Source organism: Gastrolobium bilobum, unplaced genomic scaffold (genome assembly GCF_033153095.1).
Source record: "Gastrolobium bilobum isolate Gb01-03AN ecotype WA unplaced genomic scaffold, APGP_CSIRO_Gbil_v1 utg8229, whole genome shotgun sequence".
Lineage (NCBI taxonomy): Eukaryota > Viridiplantae > Streptophyta > Magnoliopsida > Fabales > Fabaceae > Gastrolobium > Gastrolobium bilobum.
The window spans coordinates 69280-82907 of NW_026896985.1; the positions used below are offsets into that span (position 1 = coordinate 69280).

At 34.7% G+C, this 13628-nt stretch overlaps 2 protein-coding genes and 1 pseudogene across 3 annotated transcripts; 2 read left to right on the forward strand and 1 right to left on the reverse strand.

Moving 5' to 3' along the window:
* The first annotated feature begins 1382 nt into the window (after positions 1–1382).
* On the forward strand, positions 1383–7312 carry LOC133303227 (ras-related protein RABH1b-like; annotated as a pseudogene).
* Positions 7313–7648: 336 nt separating this feature from the next.
* On the forward strand, positions 7649–10640 carry LOC133303222 (pentatricopeptide repeat-containing protein At3g29230-like). Of its 2 annotated transcripts, none has more exons than XM_061503104.1 (2): positions 7649–9619; positions 10565–10640. In XM_061503104.1, the coding sequence occupies exon 1, from the start codon at positions 7750–7752 to the stop codon at positions 9562–9564; it is 1815 nt and encodes a 604-aa protein (XP_061359088.1). In that variant the 5' UTR covers positions 7649–7749; the 3' UTR covers positions 9565–9619; positions 10565–10640. The 2 variants fall into 2 exon arrangements, with proteins under 2 accessions (XP_061359088.1, XP_061359087.1); XM_061503103.1 differs by having other exon boundaries at positions 7649–10102; positions 10565–10634.
* Positions 10641–10652: 12 nt separating this feature from the next.
* Positions 10653–12716, reverse strand: LOC133303223 (expansin-like B1). The gene is made up of 5 exons (XM_061503105.1): positions 12523–12716; positions 12323–12429; positions 11822–12003; positions 11551–11683; positions 10653–11255 (listed from the first exon to the last, which is right to left on the reverse strand). The coding sequence occupies exons 1-5, from the start codon at positions 12659–12661 to the stop codon at positions 11052–11054; spliced, it is 765 nt and encodes a 254-aa protein (XP_061359089.1). The 5' UTR covers positions 12662–12716; the 3' UTR covers positions 10653–11051.
* Between the last annotated feature and the right edge of the window lie 912 nt (positions 12717–13628).

The following is a 13628-nucleotide window of genomic DNA, read 5'->3' on the forward strand; positions in this document are numbered from 1 at the left end:
TTAAAGGACACACACTAAATCCATTAAATATTGGTATTCCAATTTGTTATCGCAAAAATAGTTTATCCTCATACTCAAAATTAACCACCCTTTTATATTTAATTATTGCGCTCCAAAATGAAAATTTTCATATTTAAATATGGGTTTTATGTTTCTCCTTCTTCAAGAAAAAAAAAACCTTTCTGCACACACAATAACTTTTACTTTTTTTTTGTGTTTTTGTTTTTTAATATAAGTCTTTAATGAGTCAGTAGAAAAAAGTTTTATTTTTCCAATAAAATGAGAAACATATAACTCATTAAATATAGATTGTGATATTTAAATATTCAAAGATATTAAAATACTTTAATATCAATCTTTAATGTTTGAATATTACATGGATTAAGTGTTTGATTGATATGTATTATTTTTAACTTTTTTTTCTTCTTAAAAGCATAAACTACATAATTTTATAAAAGCTCTTGCTGTAAAAAGAATTTTATTTTATTTTATTTTATTTTTTTAATAATGAAGGAAAAAGTTATAAGTTGAAAGCTCCACGAGTTTTTTCTTAAAGATGTATGCTAGACCGAATTTAACATAAATAAGATACGAATTTGAAATTGGGTTAAAATCTTCGACATGAATCCTTTAACTCGTTTATTCTGTGAGTTGACATGACATGAAAAACACGTAAACTCATAATGTATTGCTTATTATGCGAGTTGACACGACATGAATAACCTTTCAACCCCAAATTGTATTACTTATTATGGGGTCGACACGACACAAGAATACATGAATAACCTATTTACGACATGACATAGATAACCTGTAAGAAAATTAATACGAGTCAATTTCATATTCGAAAGTTGACACGTGATATAAGAAGAATTTTTTCGGATCAATTTTTATTAACTCAAACACGACACAAATTTAAAAACAGGTTGATGTAAATAGAAATTTTGCATGTCGTGTTGAAAATTGACACCCTAAAGCCAGCCTTTTGAATTCCTCATAGTACAATTTTGTCCTTATTCTAAACGTGTATTATAGAATTTATAGTCTATCCTAATGATTTATTCTAATGACAAATCATTTCATCTACTCCTATAAAATTCTAAAAATAACTTTATATAATAACCAAATAATTTTTAACTTTATTAATTAATTTTTTTTTAACTTTAAGTTAAAAATAGCTTTTAATTTAAAAAAGATGTGCCAAACAAACTTTAAGAGATATACGACGAGACGAGCATGAAAAACATAAATAGAAATCTGCTTTTAATAATTTCTCTACTGTAATTTGTATTTAAAAAAAGGCTAAAATCCAGGTAGACAACGCACTAAAAATAATAATAATAAGAAAAAAGATTACAATTCTACCTAACCACCATAATTAGAAGAATTTCTTTCTTGTTTTCGATGTGGTGAATTTGTTTGGTTGCTTTTCCGATTTTTTTAAGAGAGAAAATCAAAAGAGAAAATTTTCAGAGGATTCAATTGGATTCATAAAGTGAAGTAGGAAGCAAATCTGAAGCGGATTCAATTGATTTTGTAAAAATGGCGCCAGTTTCAGCTCTTGCAAAGTACAAGCTGGTGTTCTTGGGCGATCAGTCCGTCGGCAAAACCAGCATCATCACTCGCTTCATGTACGACAAATTCGACAACACTTATCAGGTTTTCTCTCTTCTTTTCAGATCCAAATCTCAATTTCTCCAACCGGATCTTGTTTCATCATCAACCTTTACGTGCCTCAATCAATCACTCTCCGTTTAGTACTTAGTATGTTGTGCTAAAATGCTGATGATTACTATGTTGATCATGGATTAGATTCAAATGTTTTTTTTTTTTTTTTAATTTCTTTTTTTGAGAGCTGGTTATATAGAGATCGATCGCGGTTTTGCTATGATTTATGGTAACGTACGTGTTCACTGTTACACCCAGGCAACACTACTACTAAATATTACTAATTTTAGGTCTATTAATTATTATTATTTTTTTGAAAAATGTTGAAGGATACGGAATTATATTTATTTTTTAAATATTGTTATTTTTCTCTCTTCAACTATGATTTGTTATAAGAAGTTTGTAACAATATTCGTCCTAAACTTTTTAGCCAATTAGGATAACTGATATTTTTAACATCTTTATCGAGTATGAGACACATCTTAAGGGGAGCTTGTATGGAGGGAATAGGACAGGGAGGAGAGAAACCAGTTTCCATCATGGGTTTTTTGTAAGGACAAAGAAGGGTACAAGGTGGATTGAAAAATGTGATCTTTAGATTTAAGTTGTGTAACTTGTGTCTTTAAAGCTCGAACTATATGTGGAGGTCAAATACCCAAGTTTAGCCGTGAATTATTTGTTCCTCTTTTAATTGCCTTTTCTTACCATTTGTGTAACGGTAAGAACAGGACCCACTTTGAAAATTTATCCACTAATCTCTTAACCTTTGTAGTCATGCGGACTCATGCAAAATAATATTGCAAAATAATATTCAGAATTTTGTGTATGTATTCTCCTTTGTGACCGAAAGGTCACTTGTTCAAATTCGAGAAACAGTTTCTTTACAAATAATAAATATGCAAGGATAAGGCTACGTAGAAGGATTGTCCTCACCCCTATCCTTGCTAATCTGGGTTTAATGGAGAGTGGAGTGGTTTATGTATGTATTCTCCCGCCTTTGCTTCCTTTTCCACCTGCAAGTGAAACCATAAGAGTTAACTTATTTATATTCTTTGTTTTCCTCCTACTGTGGACGCATGCATTTCTGTACTATAAGGTTATCATTCAACTAAACTGTCTCATGCAAATTCTTGCACTATGCGCTTTTCCATTTTTTCTAAATTGATTTCACGTTTTATCTCTGACTAGTACTCAACTTATTTTTCCTTTTGCCAAACAGGCTACAATTGGTATTGATTTTCTATCAAAAACCATGTATCTTGAAGATCGAACTGTTCGGCTGCAGTTGTGGTAAGATGTGGCTTGATCATTTTGAAAGCTCTATTAGGTGGGTTAAGGAAAAGGAATGGTATTTGAGAAGAAAACAGAAGTGGAAGCAAGGGTCACATTGTTTGGTCTAAAATGAAGAGGGAATGGCTGAAGGGGAGTGCCAATGCATTTTATTTTAATAATATAATTTTGCTTTCATTCATTAAATGTAAAGAGATATTGGAATACTAAAGTTTGGAATCTTGTAAACATAAAACTTCCGTGCAAGCGAGGGATGAACAATCCCGCCCTTCCTCTTTTTTTGTCTCATCCAGTCCAAAAATATGCAAATTATTGGACTGTACAAGCATCATACTTTAATGTTTATCTTGTTTCTTCTGTATGTTATACTTCATTTTTTATTTCAAAGATTTATGCAGTATATCAGAGAGTGCATGTGTGAAGATGTGATATTTTATGATTGCTAACATCAAAGTTGTTTCATTCCTTTTCTGGAAAATTTATCCATTTAGTTTTAAGGTCTTTTGCCTTTATCTCAACCTTTTAGTCTTAATACAATGTCCGTTTGCAATGGCTTTAACTATTATTAACTAGGGGAAGGATCCGTTTACAAACTTTTTTGACAAATTTTTACAAATTACACTATGTTCTCCCGGGAGAACATAGTGAAACTAGTGTTCTCCTGGGAGAAGATAATGTAGTTTGTAAGAGTTTGTAAACAAAAAAGTTTGTAAATATAACCTGCCCCTATGAACTATTCTGCTCTTAATTATAAACGCTGAATATGATGCTATAAGGCATCTTGGAATCTGCAGCATTTGGTGTTTATAATTTTAGTATTTGATTTATGTTTTGTATGTTTGGCTTTATGTTCTACTTCAATTGTTGAAAAATTGATGCATATTGACAAACCAGAATGAGGTCCATGAAGTTTGCTGTGTTTAATTCACATATAACCATTACTGATAGGAAATAGGTATTTTATTACAGAGAAATAAGGATAAACCTCAAGGGTATGCAAACCTCAAGAGTATTTTATCAGAGGTCAGAATCACTCACAAAACTAGAAAATAAAATATAGAACACTGCAGAACTTCAAGGGTATGCAAACCTCTTTGCTCAAAGGTCCCAAAAGCCAAAACCCACTCAATGACTGGATGTCCTCTGCCCTACCTTTCCCTCCCTTTTATCTTTGCTTCTAATGGTTTCCCCTTCCTTCCCACCTTCCTTTCCTTGTAGGCAAGGTTGTTTCAACCCAAATCCCTCTACTGCCTCTTATTCATAATTCCCATATGGCCTAGCATAGTGTTGCCTATCAATTACACTATTACTTTATTATTGAATTTCCTTTTTATTTCTTTCCTTTCAAAATCATCATTTATTTTTTCATGTGTTGTGACAGGGATACAGCTGGACAGGAAAGATTTAGAAGTCTTATTCCAAGCTACATCAGGGACTCCTCTGTTGCTGTCATCGTTTATGATGTTGCAAGTATGCTATTTAGATATGTTTTCTTTTTATCTATTCCTTTCTTGACAGTTTATTTTTTTTTTGCAGATTTTGTATGTGGAATATGTATGTGGCATATTAAATAATAATAATAAAAATTCAACTTATTTATATTATTCCTTTTTCTTTCTTTTGGACATGAGTAAAATGTTCATTTTTCACATTCTTGGAAGTGAAGCCCTTTCCACCCGTCTTTTCCCATTCCCCCCATTTTGGTTTTGTTTTTTTAATGTATAGACTACATTAAAGTAAGTGAATACTTTTAACCAAAAAGTGAGTAAATATGGAATTAACATGTGGCTTCCCCAGAGTCTGGAGGTACCCGTGTCAATTAGGTGACACGTTATCAAAAACTAGAATTTCTGAAGAAGTAGCTTTCTCTAACAGCTGCTGCCCATTATCCTTAGCCAACTTCCTGAATCTGTCTGGATGACTTAAATCACGTGTGCATAATTTTTTGTTCACTTTTCCAGAACACTTTGATGGATGCGTTCTCATTATTCAGTATTTTTATGATATATAGGCCGTCAGACTTTCCTAAACACATCAAAGTGGATTGAAGAGGTGCGCAGTGAGAGAGGCAGCGACGTTATTGTTGTTCTTGTTGGGAACAAAACTGACCTTGTTGATAAGAGGTAATGGTTAATGAACAGTAGATTGACTTCATCATATAGATAGCTTATATTGGCCTGTTTGATAGAATGGATCCTTTGTTCTCTATTATATAATGACCTCTTTGATTTTGATTTTTGGCTAACTACTAATTCAACACCTAGAGAAAGTTTATGAGTAAGTAAAGAAGAAATTGTTGTGGTCAAGGGGAGTAGGTACAACTGCACAAATTATTATTTCATTCTAGAGACTAAAGAATAATAGTGCCTGCAGTAGATTATAAGGTAATTGTAAAATTTATGAAGCACGTGAAGGAGGATAATTAGCGTTTCATGGTGAAATGAGTTTTAAATTGGTTAAGATCTGAACTTAATAGCTAGGAGTTACTTTGCCACTGTGTCAGGCCTTGAATTGTCTCTAGAATTCCTTGAGAATGAATGACTCATGGCAAGTAGTTCATTAAGATAAAATGATAAACGTCTCAAGCTATATATTAGGCATATACAGCACCACTTTTTATTTACAATGCATGAAAGACATGGAGAAAACTATGAAAGAGTCTAATTTGCAGAAGAGCGTCTGCATTGCCAACATGGCATTTTTGTGGCTTTATTCAATCTCTTCTTTTCTTCAATATATTTATTATCAGTATTGTGTACGTACCAGAGAGATTTGTCTGGGGAAAAAGAGAGGACGGACAGTAAAAACTGTTAATCCAATAAAGCTTTCTGTCCTTTCACTGTTTTCAACTTTGCCCAGAAAAACTGTTTAAATATGATTTTTTTTTTTTTTTTTTTTTTTAATTTTCCTGCTGAAAACTTCTTATGAAAGAACATTTTTTTCCTGATTTGGTGAATTTGGAAATTGCTTCATTTTCCTTACTAGTACACTAAAAATGTTGCTAGTTTTTAGAAACGTGTCAGAAGGTCACTGTTCCCCATCTCATGGAAGATGAAGTGTTAGGCATTAGCAGAGCCCTGTATCCTATGATAGTCGTACGAAAGTGAGACCCTTATTTGCTCCTAGGCTTAAGTAGCTTGAATGATTTGGCCCCTCGATATGTTTCGTGCGCAATCTGCATCCTTGTTTTGATGTCTTCTATGAACTGCTTTACATTTCCTTTTAGTTACTTATTCCCAGCATGGGGATTGCTATGGTACCCTTATGGGTTTAATACCCAAGTGAGTTGTCAAGCATTTATTAACTAATGATTTTATAATAAATATTCAAAAATATATCGTATATACGAAATGTTTGATAACTTACCCTGGGTACCAAATCCAGGTAAAAAAGATGGGTACCGGAGTAATGCCCTCCTAGCATAGTCTTTTCTTTATGAGCAATATTCTTTACATGAGTCTACAGGCAAGTCTCTACTGAGGAAGGGGAAGCGAAGTCCCGTGAGCTAAACGTTATGTTTATTGAAGCAAGTGCCAAAGCTGGCTTTAATATAAAGGTAAGCCTTCCCCTCCTTTTGCCATAGATATTTAATAAATTTCTTGTTTACCATCAGCTTGAAATTATCTAAAAGAAAGCTATGCTCAACAGGCCCGGGGTGCATGTATTTTTCTTAATAATTTGCCTTGGAAGAATAAGCTAACTAGATTTTCTTGTATTGTCGATGTTTCAAATGGTTTAAATGTGGATAGTAGATCGCATCCATCTGGACTATTGTGTAGGTGTCATTTCCTAATTAGATATATCATGCAGAATTTAGACAAGAGTGGGTTGTTTCTACAAGTCAACTTATTAAAATTTTCCAAAAGTTAGCCTCCTGTATGTTAGATATACTTGCTTGCATTATGATTTATCTACTTGTTTTATGTTCCTGTTCCTGACATTTTATATTTACTACTTTATGAAACCGATATATTTAGGCCCTCTTTCGAAAAATTGCTGCTGCATTACCTGGAATGGAAACATTGTCTACCACTAAACAAGAAGATATGGTCGATGTGAACCTGAGGTCTTCTGGTAGCCATGAATCTCAACCTCAGTCGGGTGGCTGTTCTTGCTGAATGTGCCTTCTCTTAAGTTTTGTATCTTTTTTGCTTCATGCTATTTGTTTCGGAATGTGTTTGTCTCAAATCTGTAAAGATTTATTAGTCTTTTAGACTTGAACAGCATTACGTGAGGAAAAAAAAAAAAAAACGAGTGGAGAGGTAGCAGTGAAAGAACTAATATATAGTACAGATTGTTGTTTAATTGATTATTCATTATTGTTTTAGTTTAATTGGAAGATAAACATCATCATTGACACAAATACTTTCTTCCCATAATTATGAAAACCCGGCTAGGAATATATTAAAATTTACACTATTCCTAGGTGTGTCACTACAATACCTGAGTTTTATTTTTTTTTAAATGAATATCAATATCTTTGATGATTTATAAAATATTTATTAAATTACTAGTTCAAACAATAAATAGTTAGAATATTATATATTGATAATTCGATTTCATATGTATAAAAAATATTTTATTGGTAAAGATAAAATTTATTTTGGTGATCTCTATGCCATCTTAAAAGGATTAATCTTCAGTTATTGGCGGAAATACTTGAAGGAACTTAAAAAAATAGTTAGAATATTTGAATCTTTTCATGTTTACTACAGTGTTATCAAACCACCCCAATACATAAAAACCCTCTCAACTCATTTGGCCTTCTCTTTTGAGAACTCACCCTATTCCATGCCCTCAAGCATAAGATGTCTGCGTTGTTCAATGAAATCCCACGAAAAAGTGTTGTTGGCGCTAGAATCATGCAAAGGGATTCAACAGTTCAACCAAGTCCACGCTCAACTCATGGTTTCTGGTCTCTTCCAACACCCTTTTCCCGCCAGCAGAGCCATCAAGAAACTCTGCTCCGATTCCAGCATGTTCCCCCGCGCCATTTCCCTATTCGATTATCTCCATCAACCTGATGCTTTTCTCTGTAACACCATCATGCGATTCTACGCTCGTAAGCCTGATTTCTCTGCCGCTCTCAGTTTTTACTACCACAAAATGCTTGCTAGATGGGTCGACCCAAATCACTATACTTTCCCGCTTTTGATCAAAGTTTGCGCCGAGATTGGGTCTCTGCCAGAAGGCGAAAAGGGTCATGCCCGTGTTGTGAAATTCGGGTTTGAATCGGATGTATTTACTCTGAACTCTCTGATCCATATGTACTCGGTTTTCGGGAGAATTGGCAATGCCCAATTGCTGTTTGACAATAGTTTTAGGCTTGATTTGGTAAGTTATAATTCGATGATTGATGGGTATGTGAAGAATGGGGAAACCGTTGCTGCTCGTCAACTGTTCGATGAAATGCCTGAGAGGGATCTTTTTAGTTGGAATTGCATGATTGCTGGATATGTGGGGATTGGTGATATGGAAGCTGCAACTGAATTGTTTGAAAGAATGCCTGCCAGAGATGTGGTGTCTTGGAATTGCATGATTGATGGGTGTGCGAGGATTGGGAATGTTTCTCTGGCTCTTGAGCTTTTTGATCAAATGCCTGTGACTGTCAGGAATGAGGTTTCGTGGAATTCCATGTTGGCACTGTACGTGCGCGTAAAGAATTTTGATGAGTGTTTGAGACTGTTTGATAGAATGATGGAAAGAGGGGAAGCTATGCCGAATGAGGCTACCCTGGTGAGTGTGCTCACAGCGTGTGCAAATTTGGGGAGGCTCAATATGGGCATGTGGGTTCATTCTTTTATCAAAAGTAACAACATTAAACCTGATGTCTTACTTTCAACCTGTCTTCTTACAATGTATGCAAAATGTGGGGCTATGGATTTGGCTAGAGATGTTTTTGATGAGATGCCAGTCAGAAGCACTGTATCGTGGAACTCTATGATCATGGGATATGGCTTGCATGGCAATGGGGACAAAGCTCTTGAATTGTTCTTGGAGATGGAGAAGACAGGTCCGCAACCAAACGATGCTACTTTTATCAGTGTCTTGTCTGCATGTACACATGCCGGGATGGTCATGGAGGGTTGGTGGTACTTTGATCTCATGCATCGAGTTTACAAAATTGAACCCAAGCTTGAACACTATGGTTGCATGGTTGATCTCCTTGCTCGAGCTGGTTTGATGAAAAATTCAGAAGATCTTATAAGAAAGGTCCCTGTGAAGGCTGGATCTGCATTATGGGGAGCTCTACTTTCTGGTTGTAGTACCCACATAGACTCGGAGCTTGGAGAGATTGTAGCCAAGAGACTTATTGAGTTGGAACCACAGGATATTGGCCCTTATATATTGCTGTCAAATATATATGCTGCTCAAGGGAGATGGGATGATGTTGAACGTGTGAGATTGATGATTAAAGAAAAGAAATTACAGAAAGAAGTAGCGTCCAGCTTGGTTCATCTTGAAGATTTTGAATCTAAGTATTTTGTTAAGAATAATTCAGTCTATAGGAAAAGGATAATGTACTCAATGCTGGTTGAATTAGGAACGCAAATGAAATTATCCATTGGAGATTCAGTTGAGGAAGACAATTTTAGACCTAGATAAAAATTAGATTCTCTATATTACAGGCTTTTGGGAGAGAAGCAAAGTGCATGCTAAGGTATGAGATATTGAAGTAATGATTATGGATAAGAAAAATATGTCATAATAGAGACTGCCATTAAAGAATGATGTGTTGTGGAATGGAGATGTAATGATGATGAATTTGTAAGGTTGTGACGAAACAAAAGGATTTAGTAGATGCTGCAGGGTCCAGATTGGTTCTCCCAAAGATTTTGGATCTGAATTTTCTTGTGAAAGATAATTCATTTATTTGAAGAAGAATGCCTAGCTCAGTGTCTTGCAAAAATAAACGTCTCAGATATAATCATTACATAAAAATTCAGAGTAGAAAAGGAATATCTATACGATGAGTTGAAGACTGAATGCATAAATAAAATTTGATCAACTTTGTTTCTCAAGTGAAAATTCTTGCAAGGCAAGATTGTCGGGTCCTACCCCGCATATGAATTGGAGTTTTAAAGAGCGAGTTGCTGGTAGTAAGGACCAAGAAATTCAGTTTATGCTAATATATTGTTATCTGGTATCAGATTCCAGACTCTCCTTTCACCTTCCACGATAAAAGGATATCAAATAACTATATTTATTCATATCTGTATCTATGTATTCAAATGTTTGTAATTTTGAATTTTTCTAACTGTTTATTTCATGTACACTTATAAATTCCATGACAATGAATGAAACTTTAAGCTTTTCGAACAATATCTTTCTCTCTCTCTATATATAGGGTTTAGAGCTAGCAAATAAAAAGTTTCGGCAAGTGCTTTCTGTGAGCTGTTTATTATTTGGGAAAGCTGATTTATTCTCCCCATATATAGATAGATATTGTGCCCGTACTATATTTGCTCCATAATTGTTTGAAAGAAATAAAAGCATTATTATAATCTCCTTAGGACATTAGGCTTATAGATTTTAACCCTTTGTAATGAAACAAGTCATTTGTTTTTTCCAATTAATATTTCATAGCTTCTGTTTGGTGGCACAGGTATAATGGCGGAATCTTTCTTTAATGCTGAGTGACAACTTTGAGCATTTGGTTCCCCAAGTATTTCCGGTCTCAAGAGTATTGATATTCTATCTGTTTCTCCTAGTAATAATATTGAGCTGTACTGGTGCAATGCTCGATCTGTCTTTTGTTTACCTTGCGAGTGATTAAAGATAAGTCCAGTGGCTCAACTATTGATCAATTGAAAGCTACGTGGGAAACCAAGTGATATTTCAACATGTTTGCATGAGATTGAGATATTTTAAATTGTAAAATAATTACTTTAATAGTAATGCTATGGAGTAGGGTGACATGCATAGCATGTATTGCCCTTTTAGTAAGATCAAAGAGAATTTCCTCAGTCCTCACTACTAATTTTGAGAAAAACAATATTACAAGAGAGGGATAAAATAGGGTAAATCGACTGAACTTGATATGATGGCTTATTTATTTCTTTCATTACAGGGCAAAAGCATTTGCTGCTTCTCTATTGGTCCACTTGTACCCCGGAGTCGTATGTTTCTCCAGCCTTCCAGTCTTCTGGTATGTTATTAACAGGAACGACCCATGTTTCTTCTCCCTCTTCAGCACTAAACAACATCCTTAAAGACAAAGGTCCACTTGGTGGAGAGACAGTGGTCCAGACTGCTCCATGACTCCGATCAAGTAACTTGCATACAAAGTTCTGTGCCTGCACTCAGCAAAAGAGATTACAGTCATAACAATACTTATTCACCTAACTAACTGTACTTTTCTTTCTTAGTTTCTTTATTTATTTTTTGTGTACTTATTTCTTTATTGTATTGTGTCAAGTTGGTAACTAATACCTGTACTTCCATTTCAGTTGAATGATGAGTTGAAATATTAAGGATGTCTTATTCATATTTAGTGATTTCTATTTAAAAGTTAATTAATCGGTCAAAATTAACTAGTTTCATTACAGAAAATCAGTACAACTTAGCAAAGGACAAGGAAGAAGAAAGTACTTCACAGAGCTGCACAGCAGTTATGTCTCTCCTTCCTTGTTGATACCATATGACAAAAGCCAAGTAATGAGGGTTGTTGCTGCTCTCATCTATCTTAACTGTAATGTTTTTGTTGGGGTAGCTGCATGAAACACTGGAGATAACGAGACAGGCCTCTGTTAAGTCTTTAATTTATTGAATACATACAATTTCACATATAACAAAAATGCTAAAATATATTGATGCAGACATGAATTAAGAAGATTCTTCTATGTTTGGAAGAATATCTTACCGTCTGTATTCAATATCAACAACACCAAGAGCTAATAGAGAAGCAGCTGCGTCAGTGTTCTGAGCCATCCCACCAAAGGCTCGTTGGCTAAGAATGAAGTCGGTGTTACCTCCTGAGCCTTGGTCAGTTATAACTACAGTGACACCGTTGCCTGAGCAATAAGCACTTTTGGTACACCTCACCTGGAACATAATGAGATTTAGTACTTTCAAAGCTAGAATGTTTATTGTTAAGTTGCAAAGTGCTGTTGAAGAACTAGGTTTATGAATGTCAAAGGACCAAATGATAGAAATAACCAAAAATAAAAGAAGTTGTGTGTGTGTGTGTTTGTTTGTTAGAGTGAATCTACGTATAGGTTATGCATTAATTTGTTTTGTTACTATCATCAGAAAACATGCACGGTAAGTCTACGTTCTAGGACAATAATGTATTGATACATAACTAAAGCATCCTAGAGGAACTGTCTTCGTACGTAGTAATGCTAGCTTGATCAGCACTCACCTGGTAACAGGCACCACAGCCAACACCATTTCGATAAAGATTAGATGCAGCCGATACATCCCCTCCATTAATGGTAGCACCAAAGGAACCAAATCCACATGCACCAACTACAATGAATTCAAAAGGAGCATGTGAGAGAACATGTTTACAAATATCAGTTCATGTTTGCATTGTTGTTATTCTTCTATCAGTTTTCTTACCTTCTGTGCCATTTTGTTCAGAATTTGGGTAATATGCTGCCCGAGATTGAACAAGACAATCGGTGCATGAATTATCTGCTAAACTATGCATGAAAAGAGAGGTGGCAAGAAGAAGAGGACACAAGATAGAGAGAGCCATGTAGGGAAGAATGGTAAAAGCAATTTAGGTGAAGGAAAGCTTAGTCGTACATGAAGTGAAGCAGATTTCTCCTATTTATAGAGAGTTTGGTCAATGTTATTGTTACCAACTTTGACATTCCAAAGGTAAAGAAAAAAAAATATTCACATTTTGAATAAGAGGAATTTTGTTACCATTGTCTCTCAGCTACTTGCTTAGACTACAAGCTAATTGTCTTCATTTGATGTTGAAAACCACTTTCTGACCTTTCAAAATTTGTAGTTTCCCAGTTTCCCTTTCAGATATGGTTTGTTCTATTCAGCTGCTAATGATTTTTTCACTGCATTTCCTGTTACGGGAATTGCTTTACACCACTTTCCTGTACAGAGTTTTGAGTCCAAGTAAGACCCATACTAATGGATGGTCCCCTGTGCAAATATTATGTGGTCAGCCATTCCATTATTTTTGTTTTAGTTAGCAATATCTTTCTTTCTTCTCCACTTCCTTACAGGGTGGTTGAATAGTAAACTCATTTTCTTTTCTCAATATCCTGCATTATATTTCATTCTGTATTTCAAAACAGAACGTGGATGGATACGAAGTATAAGCTAAATTGTCGAGTCTTAAATAGCATTAGCCAACATTCATAGGCAAACACGTTTAATTATGAGTGTCAATTGACGTTTGCTCACCTAACAGGTAGGTTGAAACAATATTGAATTGTACTGAATTCAAAATATGTGGTAACCTGGCTTGGAACATAAGGAGGAAGAGTTAGGCCCTTCTGCACTTTGGTGACCCTATCTATGTTAGGCATACTTTTTAGTCCCACTTGGCCAAAGATCAAATAGCAAGGACCTTGATCTCTGTGTCGAAGGTGCGTAGAAGATGGCCTTTATACTTTATATCCATATAACTTAGATGATGTGTGTCAAGATACATTACACGGGGACACAAAGCAAAAGAAGCATACTCTCTTGGCATGATG